The 23,538-nt window shown below is 49.1% G+C and overlaps 1 protein-coding gene and 1 long non-coding RNA gene across 2 annotated transcripts in view; both read right to left on the bottom strand.

Moving 5' to 3' along the window:
* LOC143730857 (uncharacterized) overlaps window positions 1-23,538 on the bottom strand; it is a 160,113-nt gene that overhangs the window by 29,769 nt on the left and 106,806 nt on the right. The gene's annotated exons all lie outside the window — the stretch shown is intronic.
* Window positions 1-23,538, bottom strand: part of LOC143730851 (chloride channel protein 2-like) — a 63,251-nt gene that overhangs the window by 16,303 nt on the left and 23,410 nt on the right. The window contains exons 13-19 of the mRNA XM_077221422.1: window positions 18,097-18,166; window positions 11,608-11,718; window positions 4,583-4,796; window positions 4,271-4,404; window positions 3,830-3,954; window positions 3,332-3,434; window positions 464-531 (exon numbers count right to left, since the gene is read on the bottom strand). Of these exons, the coding sequence (XP_077077537.1) occupies window positions 464-531; window positions 3,332-3,434; window positions 3,830-3,954; window positions 4,271-4,404; window positions 4,583-4,796; window positions 11,608-11,718; window positions 18,097-18,166 (825 nt within the window). The remainder of the gene's footprint in view (window positions 1-463; window positions 532-3,331; window positions 3,435-3,829; window positions 3,955-4,270; window positions 4,405-4,582; window positions 4,797-11,607; window positions 11,719-18,096; window positions 18,167-23,538) is intronic.

Consider the following 23,538-nt stretch of genomic DNA (forward strand, 5'->3'; position numbering starts at 1 on the left):
TGTGTGTTGGAGCATAAGTGTGTGTGTGTGTGTTGGAGCATTAGTGTGTGTGTTGGAGCATTAGTGTGTGTGTTGGAGGATTAGTGTGTGTGTTGGAGGATTAGTGTGTGTGTTGGAGCATTAGTGTGTGTGTTGGAGGATTAGTGTGTGTGTTGGAGGATTAGTGTGTGTGTTGGAGCATTAGTGTGTGTGTGTGTGTGTGTGTGTGTGTGTGTTGGAGCATTAGTGTGTGTGTTGGAGCATTAGTGTGTGTCTGTGTGTGTGTGTGTGTTGGAGCATTAGTGTGTGTGTTGGAGCATTAGTGTGTGTGTTGGAGGATTAGTGTGTGTGTTGGAGGATTAGTGTGTGTGTTGGAGGATTAGTGTGTGTGTTGGAGGATTAGTGTGTGTGTTGGAGCATTAGTGTGTGTGTTGGAGGATTAGTGTGTGTGTTGGAGGATTAGTGTGTGTGTTGGAGGATTCACCTGCAATGCATCAATGTCAGGCCGAGAACAGCACAGCTTCTTGAAACTGATGCCAGAATCATACGGATCTGAGAGAGAAAACAAGAGAAGTGTCTGAAAACGTTGTTTGTACGCCCGCTGCGTGTATGTGTCACGATCACGGTCTTGTTTAGTTTTCATTGTCTTTCTCAATACAGTAGGTGTGTTCAATAGTAGGAGCTTTCCAGTCGCTCTCGTGCTACAGTTATGTCACACACCAATCGGTCTGTGCAAAACCACAATACAGCCGTTTTCAGTCGTTTTCACGGATCCGTGTGAATGGGGATCGTTTTGACAATGGTGTCGTCTGTACGCGGAAAACTCACAGGAAAAACTTCCTGTTTCAAGCATATCGTTGTCGTGTAAACTTACCCTTAGTTCTAGTCGTTCATTCATCACCATATTCCCTAATTAGTCATGACCTGTTCGAAGTTCTTTTGATTACTTTCCTCATGTATTTAAGCCCTCTGTTCCTTCAGTTCATTGTAACCTTAAAGGATTTAAACGGTGAATTATAAACATGGACCGAAGCTGTTCTCCTCCTCCTGTTAGAGCAGGATCGCTCCCTCGAGGATCACACCAGGGACTTTCTCAATCAGTTAATCAGGCTGAAGGCACGGCTGCCCATGGAAGGTCCTCGAGGGAGTCTTGTTGATTATATGGAGTGGGTGCTGGTTATAAATAACCCAGCCCCAGAGCCCACTGCTGAGGCTGTCCATACACCAGAGCTAAAGAGATCGCCAGAGGCTGGTCCTCGCGGAGCCGGAGTCTGTTGAGGTGTGTGAGCCGGGAATAGCAGCCGTTGCTGGAGTTCAAACGGATGGATTGGAGCACACTCCCACCGCTGAGATTCAGGCCTTCTCCACACTAATACATTTTCGTTTGAAAATCTTTTTCTCTCCGTTTTGGCCTTCCGCCACACTTTGACAGCGTATTTATTAATGAAAACTACGCTTTTTGAAAACGCTCTCCAGAGTGGATACATTTGAAAACTGTGTTTTCGTGCTGTAGTGTGGATTGTGAAAACAGAGGTATTTAAAAACAATAACGCAAGTTTAGTCATGTGATGCATATTGTACCAATAGATATTCATGTTTGTACTGGTGTTGTGCCTGTTATGTGCGGTTCACTTTCACACTGTTGCTGAAATTATGTTACACACACTCTTCATATATCAGTCCTGCACAGATGACAGGATTCACTCACATCTGCTGTCCTGCTGTGAAACATGAGATGAGTTAAAGCGTTTTAGACCAAACATATAATAGTGAGTGAGAGTGACCTGGGCGATCAGTGAATGCTGAAATATTTTGCTAAATAAAAGGATTGCGCGATAACTTTATTATATATTTGTAACAAAGTTGAAGGTTCAGTATTGTGTGGATGGAAGAAGACAAGGGTCTTGTACACTTTATTAAAGGTTTTAGACAGAAAGAAAAAGATGCGCGTGGACGCCTTCACCATAGATAAACTATAGCACATTCAGAAAATATAAAAATCCTCTGTAGGGTTTTTAACTCAGTCCATTCGCGTACAAGATCCCAGTCCTTCTCTCTCTCTCCCGAACTCTCGCACCAACCGGCTTTTATCCGGTCTCCCCACGCCAATCACTGCAATCAGAAACAGGTGTTCGTCATTTTGCACTTGACCTACTTACTTACCGCTCGGCTCCGCCCCCACTCTCCTGCTGCAGAACTCGCTGAACCACGCCCCCCTCACTACAATATTGTTCCGTCTGTATCATCTCAGGGGGCTTTTCCACTGGGCTCGTTTGCTGCGGTCCGAGCCCGAGCGCGTTTGTTCCCGGCGCCCCCCGCAGCGTTGGTCTGGTTTCACACTCAACTTGATTCTATCGAACTCTGGTGCGTTTGCGTGCATCTTACGTCATTGCAAACGTGCACGGCGCATGATAGAAAACACGAGGCGGGTCAATATATTGTGTTTTTTATTAATTTGGTGCCATTATTCATAGCTGAGTAAACAACCCAGGTTAACTGTGTGTGTGTGTGTGTTTCGCATAAGCTGTTTTTTCCGCTGCTTGCAAATGGACTCTTTTGAGGAGACAGTGGATTTCCATTAATTTGTTGCCCTGATTGCACGCACTATGCGCGAATACACTGCAGACTCACTCTTGCTCGTATCCAGGGTAAATCTTCATCCCTTACGTGTGTTTTATTTAACTAAATACATCATAATCGACTAAAACGCATGCGCAGGACACTTTACTTCCTGAACAAGTGCGCACCCGAGTCCGTGTAGTTTTCACATACACGCGAATCGCAGCACGGTTCGGGAGCAACCGAACTCAGACCACCTCCTCCAGGCAGTCTCGAGTTCGGTACCCCAGTGCGCACCCGGGTCCCATGACAGGGTTCACATTAGCGATTTTTCATGCGAACCGTGCCCCGTTCCGAACTAAACTGCCAGTGTGAAAGCCCCCTCAGTGAGCTTTTGTGAGGGTTTACACATGCGCATTAATGATGAATTTAATGTTTTCAGGTGGTTTCCAAAAGTTTCTCATCTGCATTAAAACATCGGAAAATGCCTGAAAACGCTAGTTGACGGAGAGCGTTTATAAACGAAAACGTCGTCTTCAAATTTATCCAGATTAATGTAGACGTAGCCTTAGTTTTCATTGTCTTAGTTCTAAGCGTTCATTTGTTACCATAGTCCCTAATTAGTCGTCACCTGTTTCTATTTCTGTTGATTACCTTCCTCATGTATTTAAGCCCTCTTTTCCCTCAGTTCACTGTGACAGTGTGAGCTGTTGATGGGAAACTGCATACTTTGGGGTAAAATATTTGACCAAAAAGAATGCATGAAAATAGAATAACATGATTGTTACATTACTTGTAATCTCTTCTTCATCTATAGCCGACTTCTTCAGTACATGTTTAAGAGGTTTAGAGGAGTCTGGATGAGCCGAGGTGGATGGAGACTCTTCTATGGACGTCTACAAAAACACACACACACACACACACACACACACACACACACACACACACACACACACACACACACACACACACACACACACACACACACACACACACACACACACACACAGTGTTTCCATGTTTTATGGGGACTTTCCATAGACATAATGCTTTTTATACTGTACAAACTATATATTCTATTCCCCATAATGTAGGGTTTACCAGGCCACACACACACACACACAAAAATGCTGCATCAGAAAACAATGCATAAAAAGTCAATTGCAGTTCAGACTGAATTAATTGCAGACAATTGTGGGAGATTAAAATAAGGAGTTTCGAGCAGTACTGCCTTGAAAGCACTGCAGTAACAGCTGTTCTGATTATAACAGACAAGCGGGCACCGTCTGACCTGGAAGTGAACCCTGTAGCTGCAAGGCATGCTGGGAACAAGTCCTCCTTGCCGGTCCTGCGCTCGCTGCTTTAGGAGCGCCAGCAACTGAGCGCGCTCGACAGAACCCAGCAAGAGCATCGACTCTGAGAGACACCAGGGAATCAAACAGGGATCAGGACAGGTAGAATAACATTATGTGCATTCATATTTTCTCCCAACGTTCTACAAACATTTTGCTAACGTTCCCATTAGGTTATAAAAATGTTATTTCTGAATGTTCTCTGAACGTTACTTTTGAATGTTCTATGAACGTTATTTCTGAATGTTCTCTGAACGTTACTTTTGAATGTTCTCTGAACGTTACTTTTGAATGTTCTCTGAACGTTACTTTTGAATGTTCTATGAACGTTACTTTTGAATGTTCTCTGAACGTTACTTCAGTAAGAGATGTGTTTGTACCTGCAGACTTCACCACAGGGAGCATTTTCAGATTTCCTGAGCGTAGGATCCTGTTAATGTCTCTGTAGGTGGAGTTCAGTGGGATATAACGAACATCTCTTTCCATAAAGTCCTCCACATGAATATTACACTTCCTACCGACAGAGAAAGAGGTAATTGTCAACATTTTTGATGCACAAGTCAAGACAAGTCTCCTTCATTTATGCAGCGCTTTTAACAATATCAATTGTTTCAAAGCAGCTTTGTAGGTGTAGGTGGTGCACAGGATGAAAAACAGAAAGAAAAGATATGAAAGTTAAAGCAGAGACTCACTCGCGGTGTCCCCATCGGAGCAAGGGCAAGTACGGCAGCTTCTTAATGCGGATAACCGTGTCATAGATGGATGGCTGGAGACTCTGAGAGACCATGTTGGCCAGAATCACAGAGATCAAGATGGGGAGAATGTAGTTAATCTGACCCGTCAACTCCATCATGATTACGCCGGTCGACAGGGTGTGCGTGACTCCTGCCGTCAGTGCTGCCGCTCCTGCTCACGAGGGAGAGTCATGTGACCGATCATTAAACACAGAGAGTCATGTGACTGATCATCAAACACAGAGAGTCACAGAGAGTCATGTGACCGATCATCAAACACAGAGAGAGTCATGTGACCAATCATCAAACACAGAGAGAGTCATGTGACCGATCATCAAACACGGTCATGTGACTGATCATCAAATACAGAGAGAGTCATGTAACTGATCATCAAATACAGTCATGTTACTGATCATCAAACACAGTCATGTGACTGATCATCAAACACAGAGAGTCATGTGACTGATCATCAAACACAGAGAGTCATGTGACTGATCATCAAACACAGAGTCATGTGACCAATCATCAAACAAAGAGAGTCATGTGACCGATCATCAAACAGAGAGAGTCACAGAGAGAGTCATGTGACCGATCATCAAACACAGAGATTCATGTAAACAATCATCAAACACAGAGAGAGTCATGTGACCGATCATCAAACACAGAGAGTCATGTGACCGATCATCAAACACAGAGAGAGTTAAGTGACCGATTATCAAACACAGAGAGTCCTGTGACCGATCATCAAACACAGAGAGTCATGTGACTGATCATCAAACACAGAGCGAGTCATTTGACCGATCATCAAACACAGAGAGGGTCATGTGACTGATCATCAAACACAGAGAGAGTCATGTGACCGATCATCAAACACAGAGAGAGTCATGTGACCGATCATCAAACACAGAGGGAGTAATGTGACCGAAACAGAGAGAGAATCATGTGACTTAGGTGACACCTTGGGCTATATTTAATGGTCTAAAGCGTACAGCGCAAGAGTACTTAGGTCATGTACGAATCCACTTTTGCTAGTTTAACCGCTGAAACTAACCAACTAAACTGTGACCGTGACCCTGGTTGATAGAATCTCACTGATATCTGAGAACTTTAGATATCAGTGAAGAACTTATTTCTTCTCTTGCTCTCAACGAAGGCGGTTGCATTTTCTCTCCCTCTCCCTCCCCTTACCTCCCCTGCTTTGCTTCTCTCGTCACGTCTAGTCTACTGTCTTGTACTTTGAGAGACTCTCGCTGCACTGCTCTCCAAACTAAGAAATTATGGATTTCATCAACTGGTCTCTCAACGCAATTGACACCATCTTCTTGAAGAGAAGCTTAGGTTCGGGGGAACCTGACTGCCCTGTCAGAACGTTCGCAGCTGGCTACACGATGGACGCGTGGGAGAGGTGGCGGGTCGTGTGTCTGGCGGCTCTTTCCGTGGAGGACGTTGAAGATATCTACCTATTCGGCACCATGATAACAGGTCTTCTGCTGATTGGATTAGGCATTGCCCTGGTTTAAAGAGGAGTTTAGAAGACGGTGACAGCTGTCCAAAACCCCGCAAGGCTGCCCGTCATGATTGAAGCGGTGGGCAGAGCTGTCAGCACTCAGACTCGGTCTATGAACCATAATATGAATAACATCATGGAGAAGCTCACAGCTTTGCAAAGACAAATGGATCGTTTCAGAGACCAAAATGGACCAGGAGAATAGCCTGTGTAAATTGAATGCAGCTACACGCCCGAAGACCAAACAATCCCAATCTTATCTGTTTCGGCACCCCCCTACCAGCACTGGCCTTGGCCAAGGCCGCTGTTGGAACAACAACTCTCCCGGAAGAGCACTGCAGTGAGCCGCTCTTGCGTTCCTTCCCCGACTCCACAGACACCTGGTGATTGTTGACTCTGTATGGGACCTGATCAAGGTTGTCTCCATGGCAACTTGCTGTGTATCGCTATGACGATCCTGCGGACTGAGGAACCTAGATTATGGTGCCGGCTTAGCGACTCTCTCCGGGCCAACACACACATGAACTCTTACATATACACAGATATGCATCCGACCCACACCCCATCCCTCGCCTTCGCCGCTTCGTCCCCCAGTCTGACAGGCAGGTCTGTGACCAGCGCCGTAATGGCTGCAGGACCGGATGGCTGCTTGCCTGTGCTGGGCTACCTCCATCCCCCACTCCCCACCCCTGTTGCAAGTCTTGTTCATGTTGTAGATTGTACTGATTATGTGCTAATGTTGCTGAGGTGTTTTTTTCCTGTTCCCACACTGTACTCCTTACAGGAGCTCTGTCACGGAACACACACTGGAGGCAGAAAATCCAAAAGCAGTAGTTTAATAAAAAGGGCAATCCAAACTCTTAGTCATCCAGGCAGGGGTCAAAAGTCCAATAAGGCAATCCAAAACATAAAATACAAACGAGAACCAGTATGAAACAAATAACGGAAGTGTGGGGACATAATACAAGGACTCCGTGACACATACTGAAACAGACAGGGTTATATACACAGGGAATCGACAATGATAATGGGGAATTGGCTGAGTGCAATGATCAGTGATAAGAAACAGCTGAGTGCAATGATGAGACAAAGGATCGTGGGAAATGTAGTTCATAAGTGAAGGACACCGTGGGAAAGGAGGACATCTAGTGGACATCAGGGGAACACAAACCCAACACTGTGACATAACCCCCCCTCTACGGAGCGGCTACCAGACGCTCCATGACAACAACAAGAAACACAGAAAACACAACACAATATAATACAAGAGGTTCAGGAGGGAGGTGGAACGGTGGAGGATCAGGGGGAGGGAAGGTGGGCCAGGTCCATGAAGGGAGACAGGAACAAGGAGTGAGGGTTTAACCGGGGACCGGGGCAAAACAAAAAATCTATCGGGCATCCAGGGGTAAACACAAAGTCTATCGGGATGCCAGGGCGAAACGCACAGTTCATCGGGAGGCCAGGGCGAGACGCAAAGTCCATCGGGCGGCCAGGGCGAGACGTAAAGTCCATCGGGCGGCCAGGGCGAAGAAGACCTCTCGGGCGGCCAGGGCGGCAAAGACCCCTCGGGCGGCCAGGGCGGCGAAGACCCCTCGGGCGGCCAGGGCGGCCCCTCGGGCGGCCAGGGCGGCGAAGACCCCTCGGGCGGCCAGGGCGGCGAAGACCCCTCGGGCGGCCAGGGCGGCGAAGACCCCTCGGGCGGCCAGGGCGGCGAAGACCCCTCGGGCGGCCAGGGCGGCGAAGACCCCTCGGGCGGCCAGGGCGGCGAAGACCCCTCGGGCGGCCAGGGCGGCCCCTCGGGCGGCCAGGGCGGCCCCTCGGGCGGCCAGGGCGGCCCCTCGGGCGGCCAGGGCGGCGAAGACCCCTCGGGCGGCCAGGGCGGCCCCTCGGGCGGCCAGGGCGGCGAAGACCCCTCGGGCGGCCAGGGCGGCGAAGACCCCTCGGGCGGCCAGGGCGGCGAAGACCCCTCGGGCGGCCAGGGCGGCGAAGACCCCTCGGGCGGCCAGGGCGGCGAAGACCCCTCGGGCGGCCAGGGCGGCGAAGACCCCTCGGGCGGCCAGGGCGGCGAAGACCCCTCGGGCGGCCAGGGCGGAGCAGACACCGGCTCAGGAACAGCAGACACCGGCTCAGGAACAGCAGACACCGGCTCAGGAACAGCAGACACCGGCTCAGGAACAGCAGACACCGGCTCAGGAACAGCAGACACCGGCTCAGGAACAGCCACAAGAACTGTAATAGTCACAAAAACAGACACAAACACAGAAACAAACACTGGCTCTGGAACAGGCACTGGCTCTGGAACAGGCACTGGCTCTGGAACAGGCACTGGCTCTGGAACAGGCACTGGCTCTGGAACAGGCACTGGCTCTGGAACAGACACTGGCTCTGGAACAGACACTGGCTCTGGAACAGACACTGGCTCTGGAACAGACACTGGCTCTGGAACAGACACTGGCTCTGGAACAGACACTGGCTCTGGAACAGACACTGGCTCTGGAACAGACACTGGCTCTGGAACAGACACTGGCTCTGGAACAGACACTGGCTCTGGAACAGACACTGGCTCTGGAACAGGCATTGGCTCAGCCTCCGGCTCTGGAACAGGCATTGGCTCAGCCTCCGGCTCTGGAACAGGCATTGGCTCAGCCTTCGGCTCTGGAACAGGCATTGGCTCAGTCTCCGGCTCTGGAACAGGCATAGGCTCTGGAACAGGCATTGGCTCTGCCTCCGGCTCTGGAACAGGCATAGGCTCTGGAACAAGCATTGGCTCTGCCTCCGGATCTGGAACGGGCAATGGCTCTGCCTCCAGCTCTGGAACAGCAGACACTAGCTCCGGCTCTGGAACAGCAGACATGGGCATGTCCAGGATCCGAACCAGACGCTCCAGATAGTCCAGATCCAAGAAGGCAGACGGCACTGGCTCTGCCTCCGGCGCTGGAACGGATACTGGCTCTGCCTCCGGCTCTGGAACAGGCATTGGCTCTGCCTCCGGCTCTGGAACCGGCAATGGCTCTGCCTCCGGCTCTGGAACCGGCAATGGCTCTGCCTCCGGCTCTGGAATGGGCACTGGCTCTGCCTCCGGCTCTGGAACGGCCATTGGCTCTGCCTCCGGCTCCGGCTCTGGAACAGCAGACACTGGTTCCGGCTCTGGAACAGCAGACACGGGCATGTCCAGGATCCGAGCCAGACGCTCCAGATAGTCCCGGCCCAGGAAGGCGGACGGAACGTGAACAGTCTCTCGCTGGGCAGACGTGACGTGAACAGTCTCTCGCTGGGCAGACGTGACGTGAACAGTCTCTCGCTGGGCAGACGTGACGTGAACAGTCTCTCGCTGGGCAGACGTGACGTGAACAGTCTCTCGCTGGGCAGACGTGACGTGAACAGTCTCTCGCTGGGCAGACGTGACGTGAACAGTCTCTCGCTGGGCAGACGTGACGTGAACAGTCTCTCGCTGGGCAGACGTGACGTGAACAGTCTCTCGCTGGGCAGACGTGACGTGAACAGTCTCTCGCTGGGCAGACGTGACGTGAACAGTCTCTCGCTGGGCAGACGGAACGTGAACAGTCTCTCGCTGGGCAGACGGAACGTGAACAGTCTCTCGCTGGGCAGACGGAACGTGAAGATTCTCTGACTGGGCAGACGGGACGTGAACAGTCTCTGACTGGGTAGACGGGACGTGAACAGTCTCTGACTGGGCAGACGGGACGTGAACAGGCTCTCGACCACCTCCTCCACTGCGACCTCCACGGGTTCCACGAAACTTAACTAATCGGGTCCCCTTAAAAAACTCCCTTCTCTCCCGCTCGGTGGCTGGGGAAGAGATATTGAGAAACATACCGCTGGATCTTGTGTGACGGAGTCCTTCTGTCCCGGAACACACACTGGAGGCAGAAAATCCAAAAGCAGTAGTTTAATAAAAAGGGCAATCCAAACTCTTAGTCATCCAGGCAGGGGTCAAAAGTCCAATAAGGCAATCCAAAACATAAAATACAAACGAGAACCAGTATGAAACAAATAACGGAAGTGTGGGGACATAATACAAGGACTCCGTGACACATACTGAAACAGACAGGGTTATATACACAGGGAATCGACAATGATAATGGGGAATTGGCTGAGTGCAATGATCAGTGATAAGAAACAGCTGAGTGCAATGATGAGACAAAGGATCGTGGGAAATGTAGTTCATAAGTGAAGGACACCGTGGGAAAGGAGGACATCTAGTGGACATCAGGGGAACACAAACCCAACACTGTGACAAGCATAGTCTGGGGGTTGCCTTTTTTTCTCCTCACCTCTCCTCATGTCATGCTGTATTTGTCCTCAATTCCCTGTCTTCCTGTCCTGTCTATCCCGTTGTCATATTGTATGTTTGTATGGACAGGTTGATGGCCAATTTCACTGGTACTTGTGACTATGTGAAAATAAAGGGTTTATTTACTTACATTAAGTCACTTGTTTCTAGGTGACGGTTTAAGTTGTTGTATTTTACTCTACACTCACACTGATGATTTTCAGACTCTGGACTCAATTTTAAAGATCTAAGCTCATGGTCTAAAGCGTACGGCGCAAGTGTACTTATGGCGTCCGAATCCACTTCTGCTAGTTTAATGACGGCACAAATAGTCTGCGCTCCTGGCGCTGGTCTAAAAGGGTCGGGGAAAAAACGGAAAAATAATCCTTTTATTTTTAATATTTGGCATGTTTGTGTGATGCTGCGAGTCCCTGTGTGTGCTATAAGCAGAGTGTGTGAGAGTGTGTGTGTGAGAGTGTGTGTGTAATAAGCAGAGTGTGTGTGTAATAAGCAGAGTGTGTGTTGTGGACCGGCCTTTAGACTGAATGCGCCAGAGAAACGAGTGCGCAGCATCTTTAGAATATTGTCTTTTAACTTCCGTTTTTGCGGTCGCTCTATATATCTCTATGGCATTGCTGTCCAGGAGTAATTAGCTGGTGAAGTGGATTTACTTAACTTAAAGTTAACAAGAGTTATCATGAGGATTGTAATGTTTAAAGCAGATGTCTTAACAAATGTCAGTAGACCGGGAAGATTTTAAACGAGCCGTTCATTCATAAATACGCAGGATCGCTGTGAAAAGGGGCGGGGCTACATACGGTCTATAGGCACACATTACCAACACACTCTTTAAATAACTGATTAAATGCTGCACCATTTAGAGCAGGTTTCAGTTGGTTAACGGCTCAGTCTATTTCAGTTCCTCAAAATACACTGATCCTGAACACACACCTGGTTCTCAGACCAGCAGCCCATGGACACACACACGGGCGCAAATGCATTTGCTATTTAAACAACGTGGAGCAGGACGTGAAAATGATAATTGCGTCGGGCTGAAACTAGCAAAACACACTAGTGTCACGCCTGGTGTATGATAGCCCCCAGTGTAACTCCTAATGATATGAGCTTGCTACTGACAGCCGCTAGTCTTACTGATAACTGCACACAAATCCAGTTCCTCACCCACGACAGCGTACGCTCCGGGCACGATGTGATATATGTGTCCATCTGTGTTAATGCCCTCCGGAAACAAAGTGGCCATTCCTTCACCCACCAAACGGCCAAACCCAGCACCTGAAACACACACACACGTGTTTTTGAAAGAGTCTCTTCTGCTCTCCAAAGCTGCATTTATTTGATCATTAATACAGTAGAAAATCGTCTCAGGTTACGTATGTAACCCTGGTTCACTGATAGGGAACGAGACGCTGCGTTTGAGACGCGGAGGGAACGCTCTGCGTGATTACGTCGTGAAGCACGTGTTAAATCAGTCCAATGGAAGCACTCTACGGTACAATTATAGGTGACGTCATAGACCAGGAAATTATAAAGCAACCCAGAAATCAGACCGCGACAGCTTCTGAAAAACCTGAAGCAAGTCGATCAGGGCATGCAGGAAGTATGGCAGGCAAACGCAGCGTCTCGTTCCCTATCAGGGAACCAGGGTTACATACGTAACCTGAGACGTTCCCTTTCAAGGGAACTCGAGCTGCGTTTGAGACGCGGTGGGAACCCCATACCCACTACGCCATAGTGACAAATGCCCGTTCTGTGTGAAAGTCCTGCGCACACTAAGAAGCAAGCAACCTCGCCTCCGGAGTGGAGAGGTGAAGGTCATAAAACCTGACAAATGTATGCCGAGAGGACCATCCTGCCGCATTAAAAACGTCAAGAAGGGAAACACCCGAAATTGAAGCCATAGAGGCCGCCATACTCCAAGTAGAATGGGCCCGCACAGCCATAGGTGAAGGCTGTCCGGCCGCTTCATAAACCAATGAAATAGCCTCGACTATCCATTTACTCATAACCTGTTTAGATGCAGGGCATCCTCTCTTGAGTGACCCAAAACAGACAAATAGTTGTTCAGATTTACGCCACAGGGCAGCTCTGTGAACGTAGGCATCTAAAGCCCGGACTGGACATAACAGGTTAAGCTGTTCCTGGTCTGGGGTAATAAAGGGTGGAGGATAAAAGGCCAGCAGCACTATTGGGCCCCCAACATTCAGTGGGACCTTAGGAATATAACCCGGTCCCGGGTAGAGAAATGCTTTCACCATACCAGGTGCAAATTCCAGACATGAAGGAGCAACCGACAGAGCATGTAAATCACCAATTCTCTTGTAAGATGAAAAAGCAAGGAGAAATAAAGTCTTTAGAGTGAGGAATTTCTCTGAAACCTCTTCGATGGGCTCGAAGGGAGCCAAAGCCAGACCCTCAAGTACAATGGCCAAGTCCCAAGCCGGTGCTCTAGAGTGCAGTGCAGGTCTCAACCTCAGTGTACCACGGAGAAAGCGAGTAATCAAAGGGTTTCTCCCGATAGAAGCACCCCCCAGAGGGGTGTGGTAGGCCGATATAGCCGCCACGTAAACCTTTAGGGTAGAAGAAGATAACCTAGCAGAGAAACGGTCTTGCAGAAAATCAAGAACTGAACCAACAGGGCAGTTAACAGGATCTATCTGACGTTCAACACACCAAGTGGTGAAAAGTTTCCATTTTAACGCATACAGCCTTCTCGCGGAAGGAGCTCTGGATTGAAGAATTGTTTCTACAACATCGGTCGAGAGACCGGTTTCCCTGAGACGGCCCCCTCAGAGGCCAGGCCCACAGTTTCCACAACTCCGGCCGAGGGTGAAATATCGTGCCCCCTGCCTGGGACAGCAGGTCCCTCCTGAGTGGAATCTCAATTGGAGAGCCGTCCAGAAGAGATACTAAGTCCGAGAACCAAACTCGGGTCGGCCAGTAAGGGGCTACTAGTAGCAGACGAGCCCCCTCTCGGCGAACCCTCACCAGAACCCCCGGAAGCATAGATATTGGGGGAAAGGCGTACAGGTGGAGCCTCGGCCACACCTGTACCATCGCATCCAGACCGAGAGGAGCTGGGTGCGTTACAGAGAACCACATGGGACAATGGGTTGAATCTGACGATGCGAAAAGGTCTACCTGAGCACGACCGAACTCTTCCCACAGGAGCTCCACCACTTCGGTGTGAAGTCTCCACTCTCCTGGGCTCAGCCCCTGTCTCGACAGGATATCCGCTCCCACATTCTGACGCCCCGGGATATATACCGCCCTGAGCGACAATAACTTCCCCTGGGCCCATAGGAGGATCTGATGGGCCAATTTGCAAAGATAACGTGACCTCAGACCCCCCTGATGGTTGATATAGGATGTGCGGACCAACACATGATGGCCCGTCAGGTCTGGCAGGAAATATTTGAGAGCCCGAAATACCGCCATCAACTCCAGACGATTTATGTGCCAGGAACGTTGATGGTCCTGCCAAAGACCTTGCGCCGAGCGGCCACTCATGACCGCCCCCCAACCCGAGAGGGAAGTATCTGTCGAAAGCGTGACACGTCGACAAGAACCCCCCAACACAGGGCCCTGGGCGAGGAAACAAGGTTTCTTCCACATGACCAAGGCACGAAGGCATAGCCGCATGACCTTGATCTTGCGGAACGGATTTCCCCTCGGAGAAAACCCCTTGGTCCTGACCAATCACTGCAGGGGTCTCATGTACAGAAGGCCAAAAGTAATAACGTTGGACGCAGCTGCCATGAGACCCAACAGTCTCTGAAACTGTTTTACAGTGAGTGAGTTTCACATTCACATTCACATTTACAGTACAGTGAGTTTCACATTCTTTGCGGCTGTGAGAATCGCAGAAATACGAGCAGGAGACAGACGTGCCTGCATTGTGGTCGAATCCTAAATCACACCTAGAAAAGTGGCCCTCTGACAGGGGAGGAGCACACTCTTTTTGGTGTTGAGCCGCAACCCCAAACTCCTTATGTGGGACAGAACAACATCTCGATGCTGAACTGCCAACTGCTCTGACTGAGCTAAAATCAACCAATCGTCGAAGTAATTTAATAAGCAGATGCCCAGGAGTCTCAACGGAGCCAGAGCTGCATCCACGCATTTTGTAAAGGTGCGGGGAGATAAACCTAGGCCAAATGGAAGAACCCGATATTGGTATGCTTCGCCCCCGAAAGCGAACCTCAGGAACCTCCTGTGATGAGGATGGATAGATACATGGAAGTACGCGTCCTTCAAGTCTATTGTGACAAACCAGTCCTTGGACTGAATCTGTGATACAATTTGTTTGAGTGTAAGCATTCTGAACTTGAGTTTCTGAACTCTGCTGTTTAACTGGCGCAGATCTAGAATAGGACGCTACCCTCCATCCTTCTTTGGAGCAACGAAGTAACGGCTGTAAAACCCTGACTCTCTGCTGAGAGGAGAAACCCTTTCTGTAGCCCCTTTTCGAAGAAGTGTCAGTACTTCCTGCTCCATAACCAGAGCCTGCTGTGAGTCCACTACCATGGGGAGGACCCCTTGAAATCTGGGCGGACGAGAACCAAACTGAATTCTGTAACCCTTTTCTATTATGTGCAGGACCCATAGAGAAATATTTGGCAGAAGTTTGCACGCTGCCAGAAATTCCGATAATGGAACCAGTCTCTCGAGACTGGCCTCTGGATTGGATTGAACAATCATTTCGGCGACCTGAAGCGGCGAACCGGTAGGGAACAACCGAACTGACCGTTCTACAACCCTCCTCAGAGGGTTACATGGGGATGCTGACATCTCGGCGCCCCTAAGCGGCGAACCGGCAGGGAACAACCCAAGTGACAACGCTGCGGCTCTCCTCGGAGAGTCGCCCCCCAGAGGGTGCCAAGGAGGGGCGGTTCTTTGGAATCGTTCCTCCCTGGAGGGGACCACCCTCAGAAGCCTGATAGCCTTGGCGTCAGGACTTCTTCTTCTTAGACCAAGCTCTCTTAGAGATAACAGCCCTCAGATCTTGTCTATCTCTAACAGGCCTGGGCTGCGACCGCCACTCGGGAATCTCAGATTGAGGGGGTGCCCGAGCGGCGACGCTCTGCTTTTGCTGGACTCTGTGAACGGAGCTCGTAGACGGACGAGGCTGCTCAGACTTTACACTACGAGCAGCCTCGGGGACATTAGACCGGCGAGGAAGAAACCTCTGAAATGCAGCCGCTTGTTTCTTATTTTCTTGCAACCTATCAACGAAACAATTTATAGCGTTGCCGAACAGACTTGTAGGTGACAGCGGTGCGTCCAGAAGAACAGATCTATCTTTATCCTCTATTTCTGATAAATTCAACCACAAGTGACGTTCCGTGGCCCGGAGAGATAGATCTGTCGTACGACGCAATTCTCGAATTGCGTCGGCACTAACTTCCTCACAATCGTCTATGTCCCTCAGCAGGTCAGCCTGGTATGCATGGAGAATTGACATAGTGTGCAAGCACGCCGCGGCCTGACCTGCTGCCGAATACGCTTTACCTAGCAATAAAGATGTATTTTTTAAAGGTTTGGTGGGTAACGTCGGGGCTCTTCCGCGCATAGATAAATAACTATAGTGCTCAATACCTTGAATTTTACTATAATTACTGGTCTGAGGGTTATGTACTCTGAAAGATGCCGGTTTAATCCACGATCTCGACACCTCAGTGTGGAGATCAGGAAAGAACGGGAGTTCCCGACGAGGAGGTCGTGATCTAGATGGTAGATAACGTTCATCTAACAGACTTTTTCTAGATACAACATCATCGGCTGGCCACTCAATATTTAATTTAGCTACAGCACGAGATAAAACCTCCATAAGCTCCTCATCAGCAGGGCTATGAGCTGGCGAACACTCAAAATCCCCCATACCCGCGACATCCAGATCCTCAGAACTGGATAGCCGTAATATTGGTGCCTCAGCCTGGGAAGGAGAAGCCGCAGAGCGGGCTCCTTCCTGGGCAGAGACACCGGATCCAGCAGGTAAGGGCTGAGAAAGGGCCCGTACTAGATCCATCTGCGAACCCCAAGATGAAAGTCGACACTGAGCCTCAGCAGCAGCGGGACCCGAACCCCGGGGAGCGCGAACCGAACAGTCCTCCTCGAAGAACGATCGGCGAGAGCGGAGCGTCTTCATAGATAGACTCATACAATGCTCACAATCAGCCCCCTCGAGGACTGACTGGGCATGCTCCACTCCCAAACAAACAATACACAGCTTATGTGTGTCCCCACCCGTAATATAACAAGGGCAGGGAACAACACACCATCTATAATCTTGCTTGCTCGCCATAGTGATAGATATATGTATATATATTGGGCTTGACAGACAGCAATAAATAGACAAGGACAGATATACAGAGAGCGCTTGCTGAAGGTACAGAAGCTGTCACGGTCTGATTTCTGGGTGGCTTTATAGTTTCCTGGTCTATGACGTCACCTATGTCGTAGCAGGCTTCCATTGGACTGATTTTACACGTGCTTCACGACGTAATCACGCAGAGCGTTCCCTCCGCGTCTCAAACGCAGCTCGAGTTCCCAGCACAGAGCTGCCCTGTGGCGTAAATCTGAGCAAATATTTGTCTGTTTTGGGTCACTCAAGAGAGGATACCCTGCATCTAAACAGGTTATGAGTAAATGGATAGTCGAGGCTATTTCATTGGTTTATGAAGCGGCCGGACAGCCTTCACCTATGGCTGTGCGGGCCCATTCTACTTGGAGTATGGCGGCCTCTATGGCCTCAATTTCGGGTGTTTCCCTTCTTGACGTTTGTAATGCGGCAGGATGGTCCTCTCCGCATACATTTGTCAGGTTTTATGACCTTGACCTCTCCACTCCGGAGGCGAGGTTGCTTGCTTCTTAGTGTGCGCAGGACTTTCACAGCGAACGGGCATTTGTCACTATGGCGTAGTGGGTATGGGGTTCCCACCGCGTCTCAAACGCAGCTCGAGTTCCCTTGAAAGGGAACGCCCCAGGTTACGTATGTAACCCTGGTTCCCTGATAGGGAACGAGACGCTGCGTTTGCCTGCCATACTTCCTGCATGTCCTGATCGACTTGCTTCAGGTTTTTCAGAAGCTGTCGCGGTCTGATTTCTGGGTTGCTTCATAGTTTCCTGGTCTATGACGTCACCTATGTCGTAGCGGGCTTCCATTGGACTGATTTTACACGTGCTTCACGACGTAATCACGCAGAGCGTTCCCTCCGCGTCTCAAACGCAGCTCGAGTTCCCTTGAAAGGGAACTGAAATATTATTCCAATGTAAATCAGCTGTTTTCTATGTGAATATATAGTAAAGTGGAATTTATTCCTGTGATCAAAGCTGCATTAATTTGATCAAAAATACAGTAAAAACAGTGAAATATTATTTCCAATATAAAGCTGTTTTCTATGTTCTAGCATCATTACTCCAGTCTTCAGTGTCACATGATCTTTCAGAAATCAGTATAATATGATGATTTGATGCTCAAGAAATATTCATGATTATTATCAGTGTTGAAAACAGTTGAGCTGCTTTAGATTTTTCTGGACTTTATGATTTAAACTTTATGTTTTTAGTTATCATGGTGTCAAACGGACTCTAAAAAGGTGGAAATGCCCCAAAAATAATGATATTTTTATAGATAAACACACAAGCACATACCAATGACGAATATGGGAACGAAGGAACCACACGGGATAGGAAGGGTTATGGAAAGCGCAGACATCCAAAACTACACAACAGACAACAGTAACACAATTAAAGCACAACAACACACACACATTCACAAATACTGTATTAAAACAGCAAGAAAATCTGTTTTATCATTATAGGAGTGTTTTAAAGCACCGCCAGGGTTCAGAATAAAGAAGAGGTTTAGTCGCGGTAGTGTGGGAATAAAACTGTTTGTGTGTTTCAATCCAAAATTGTAATATGGCATAAAATATTTGGGAATAAAACGTCTCAGGTTACGACTGTAACTCTTGTTCCCTGAGAAGGGAACAAGACGTTGCGTCGATGACGCTTTGGGAACGCCTTTGCGTGGCTGAGTCTGAAGCACTACTGTCAACTAGTCCAATGGAATGAATGAAGCGTCACGGGCGGGTGACGTCATGACCAGGAAGATATAAAAGCACATGCGGTGCAATGCTCGCGTTAGCTTATAGAGCCGAAGCAAAATCGATCGCAGGGATGCAGGAAGTATGGCAGGGAGACGCATCCCTTTCGAGGGAACTCGCGATGCGTCGATGACGCTTTGGGAACGATAATACCCAATACGCCATAATTACAAAATGCCAGATGATAAAACTGTCGGCAAATTAAGTAAAAAGCACCTGGGATCCTGGGGCAGCTTCCAGGTCCAGGCTATAAAACCTCACAAATGTTAGCGGCGAGGACCAACCCGCCGCATCACAAACCTCCTGAAGGGAAACTTCTGATAGGAGGGCTTTAGAGGCCGCCATACTACGGGTAGAGTGAGCTCTGACCACCAAAGGACATGGCTGGCCAGAGGACTCATATGCAAAAGAAATAGCATCGACTATCCACTTACTGATTGTCTGTTTAGAAGCAGGAAGACCTTTCTTAGGTGAACCAAAACAGACAAACAACTGATCAGATCGCACTGGACACAAGAGATTCAGTTTTTCCTGGTCCGAAGATGTAAATGGAGGAGGACAGAATGCTGCAGTACAATGGGCCTTGGAATATTGGCTGGCACCTTAGGGACGTAACCCTGCTTAGGGTATAAGAACGCCTTAACCATACCCGGTGCAAATTCCAAACAGGTGGGAGACACAGAAAGAGCCTGAAGGTCTCCGACTCTTTTTAGGGATGAAATAGCTAACAGAAAGATAGTCTTGAAAGTCAGAAATTTTTCTGAAACTAAATCTAGGGGCTCGAAGGGAGCCCCAGACAGGCCTTCCAAAACTATGGCCAGATCCCATGCCGGCACCCTAGTTCGAACTGCAGGCCTCAACCTCAAGGTGCCATGAAGGAAACGAATAATCTGGGGGTTTCGACCCAAAGATGTAATACCCACAGGGGCGTGGAAAGCCGCAATGGCTGCCACGTAAACCTTTAAGGTAGAATGACATAAACCTGACGTGAAACGAGACTGGAGAAACTCAAGTACTGTGTTGACTGAACAGTTAACTGGATCTCGCTGCTGTTGGTGACACCAAGACGTGAAAACGTTCCACTTAAGTATATATAATTTCCTCGTGGCTGGAGCTCTGGAGCTAAGAATATGTGACCCGTCACAGAAACCAGGGACACAAGTCGGCAGCACAACTTTCGAGCAAAATGAGAAAGAAGAGTTTTTTTTCAAAATTGGTGATTTTCAATTTTTTGGAGAATCTGTTAATTGAAATCACGAAGAAGCCTCTCCATGTTTGAGATAGCAGTATTGGTATATTTAAAAGCTTACATTTTGAGGTTGAAATCGGCTTGTTTTCGGAGATTCTAGCATGCAGTAGGGGCGTGGCGTGTCATTGTCTGTGTGTATTTCCATACTGAATAACCCGGCGCTTTTGCCCCCGCCCTCCAAGTCAACCACATGGCTACTTATTATGCTGTGCTCTGGCCAGCTCTCTCTGATATCAAAATTCAATGAAGATGGATGCCGCAAAGATTGTCGCAGACGAGATGAACCGTCTGGCAGTTACACCGAAATGTTTTCGCCGCACTTCGTGGGCTCGGGAAACTGAACCGGAGGTATGGGCGCAGCGCGCTCGCCCTCAGTGCTTCAATACGGCGGCTCGGCTCGCTGACAGCGGTGGCTGGCTGTTTCATATGTGACGGAGAATCGAAATAGAGGATGCAGTTAAGACCTTTGCTGCTGCGATGAAGGCCTGCCGTGCGTGTTTCTGAAATGTAAGTTAAGCTTCATTTGCTCTTTAGTCGTTATTTAAGATGCTGAACCTGCTGATGATATAATGTGCTTGCGGACATTTCATTTGTGTGTGTATACGCACATAAGAAAGTGGTGTAAAGAGATTTGCAACAGTAATTTGAGGAGGTGAAATGTGATTATTTGGAAAATTGCAGAAATGACTGCTTAAAGAAAAATGCCAGCAGGCATTTGCCTCCTACATAAACTTTAATATTGTTGACATTTTGGGCACACGAGCTCTGCGTACTATTTGCGCTATAGATATGTAGGCCTATGGCTTATTGGTCTTTGTTTGTTGTTGTTGGTTTTGCGTTATATGTATATGGCATATTGGTCTTTGTGTGTTGTTGCTGGTTTTGCGTTATACTGTATGTATATGGCATATTGGCCTTTGTGTGTTGTTGCTGGTTTTGCGTTATATGTATATGGCATATTGGTCTTTATGTGTTGTTGCTGGTTTCGCGTTATATGCAGGCTATATGGCATTATTGGTCTTTGTGTGTTGTTGCTGGTACGTTGCAAATAGAGGGGCAGCACAATTGTTTTTCGCCTAGTGCGGCAGAAGTGCACTCATTCGAAGTGTAAAAAAAGCTGTAAAGCACATGGAGGAGCTTTACAGGGGGTATGGCTTATCTAAATGAGATGTAAATGAGCCCTATTGTCACCCCCAGCAGCAGAGACAGGTGAGAACTGCACAATCTTTAGCTCGTTTTCTCCTCTTTGAGCTTTTTTAAGTGCCTACTTTAAAATGGCCACAACTTCTCCAAATATTATCAGATTTCCACATGTTACACATCGTTGGAAAGCTTGGATATTACACTCTCAGAATCTATGAATAACTCAAAATGCCCCAGAACCGACTTGTGTCCCTAGTTTCCGTGACTGGTCACATATTCTCAACGACCTCAGTCGAGAGACCACTCTCTAAAAGTTGGGCCCCCTCAGAGTCCGGTCGGGGGTGGAATATTGTGCCCCCTGCCTGAGACAGAAGGTCTCTCCTGACAGGAATCTCGAAAGGAGGGCCGTCTAGGAGATGAATTAGGTCCGCAAACCAAAAACGACTCGGCCAGCGTGGAGCTACTAATAATAGACTTACTCCGTCCTGGCGGACTCTCTCCAGAACTCCTGGGAGCAGAGCAACAGGGGGAAATGCGTACAGCGTAGCCTCGGCCACGTCTGTACCATAGCGTCCAACCCCAAGGGGGCTGGTTGCGTGATGGAGAACCAAAGTGGACAGTGCGTCGTATGCTGAGACGCAAACAGATCCACTTCTGCTTGGCTGTAAAATTCCCAAATGAGCTCCACCGCCTCGGGGTGGAGTCTCCATTCCCCTGGCCTCAGCCCCTGCCTCGACAGGGTGTCTGCTCCTATATTCTGGTACGCTGAGATAAACACTGCCCTCAGGGAGAGTATCTTCCCTAGGGACCACAAGAGGATCTGGTGCGCCAGTTTGCAGAGTGGACGCGAACGCAGACCCCCCTGTCGATTTAAATAAGAGACCACCGAAGTGTTGTCTGTACGGACGAGCACATGATGGCCCCTCAGGTCTGGGAGGAAATGTCTCAATGCATTGAAGACGGCCATCATCTCCAGGCAATTTATGTGCAAAGAGAGATGATGGTTCCCCCACAGACCCTGAGCTGAGCGGCCTTCCATTACCGCTCCCCAGCCGGTGAGAGAAGCGTCTGTCGAGATAGCAACTCGATGGCAAAGAGCTCCCTATACCGGACCCTGGGACAGGAACCAATGTTTCCTCCATATAATCAAGGCGCGGATGCACCGCCGCGTGATCTTGATCATACGAAGTGGGTTTCCCCTCGGGGAGAACCCTCTGGTCCTGAGCCACCACTGCAAAGGTCTCATGTACAGCAGGCCAAAGGGGATCACATTGGACGCCTCTGCCATGAGGCCTAACAGTCTCTCGAACTGTTTTGCAGTGCGTGACTGGCCTAGCTTCAACTCTTTTGTGGCTGTGATGATAGCAGCTACACGAACGGGCGATATTGTGGCGCGCATCGTGACTGAATCCCATACCACACCAAGGAAAGTGGTTCTCTGTAGTGGAGAAAGCACACTCTTCTTGGCATTGAGTCTCAACCCCAATTTCTTCATATGAGCGAGAACGACATCTCGATGCCGAACCGCTGATTGTTCTGATTCCGCCAGAATCAGCCAGTCGTCGATGTAGTTCAGAATGCGTATTCCCTGCAGCCTGAGCGGGGCCAGAGCTGCATCTACGCACTTTGTGAACGTGCGGGGTGACAGAGCTAGACCGAATGGAAGCACCCGATATTGGTATTCTTTGCCCCTGAAAGAAAACCTCAGGATCTTCCTGTGTTGAGGGAAGATGGATATATGGAAGTAAGCGTCCTTCAGATCTATCGTGACAAACCAGTCATCGGATCTGATTTGAGTCACTATCTGTTTGAGTGTGAGCATCTTGAATTTCAATTTCATGACCGCACGATTCAGCAAACGAAGATCTAAAATTGGACGCAACCCCCCAACCTTTTTTGGAACAATGAAGTATCGGCTGTAAAACCCCGATTCTCTGTCGGGGGAGTACACCTGTTCTATAGCTCCCTTTGCTAAGAGAGAATTAACTTCTTGCTCCATTACCAGAGCCTGCTCGGGATGCACTACCGTGAGTAACACCCCGTTGTAACGAGGCGGAGGAGAACCGAATTGGATTCTGTAACCTTTCTCTATTATCTGCAGGATCCAAGGAGATATATTCGACCGATTCTTCCACTCTGTTAGAAAATCTACTAAGGGTACCAGTCTCTCGAGACTGGCCTCTGGTGTTAAAGGAACAGCCAGTTCGGCGACCTGAAGCATATTGGCATGAAACAACCGAACTGACTGTTTTTGAACCCCCCTCAGAGGGCTCACGTCTGACGCAATGTTGAGTCGACACTGCGCCGAACTTTCGCTGGATACCACTGCGCCCCGAAGCACCAAGGGTGGTGGGGTTGGCAGACCGGTCCCATGAGGACCCCGAAGTGGAGCGGGCACCGTATTCTGAGGTGTACACCGCTCAACCCCGGTTGGGGCTGTCCTCGATGTTCTGACGTACATAGCGTCAGGACCTTTTCTGAGCCGAAGCCTACCTAGCAATAAGTACGGTCCTCAGATCCGGCTTAGACTTAGCCGACTTCGGCTGAGAATGTTGGCTCGGTCCCCAAGATTTATTCGGGGGAGCATGAGACGCA

This window comes from Siphateles boraxobius, unplaced genomic scaffold (genome assembly GCF_051911475.1).
Source record: "Siphateles boraxobius isolate OS27281-9 unplaced genomic scaffold, OSU_SipBor_1 82, whole genome shotgun sequence".
NCBI lineage: Eukaryota > Metazoa > Chordata > Actinopteri > Cypriniformes > Leuciscidae > Siphateles > Siphateles boraxobius.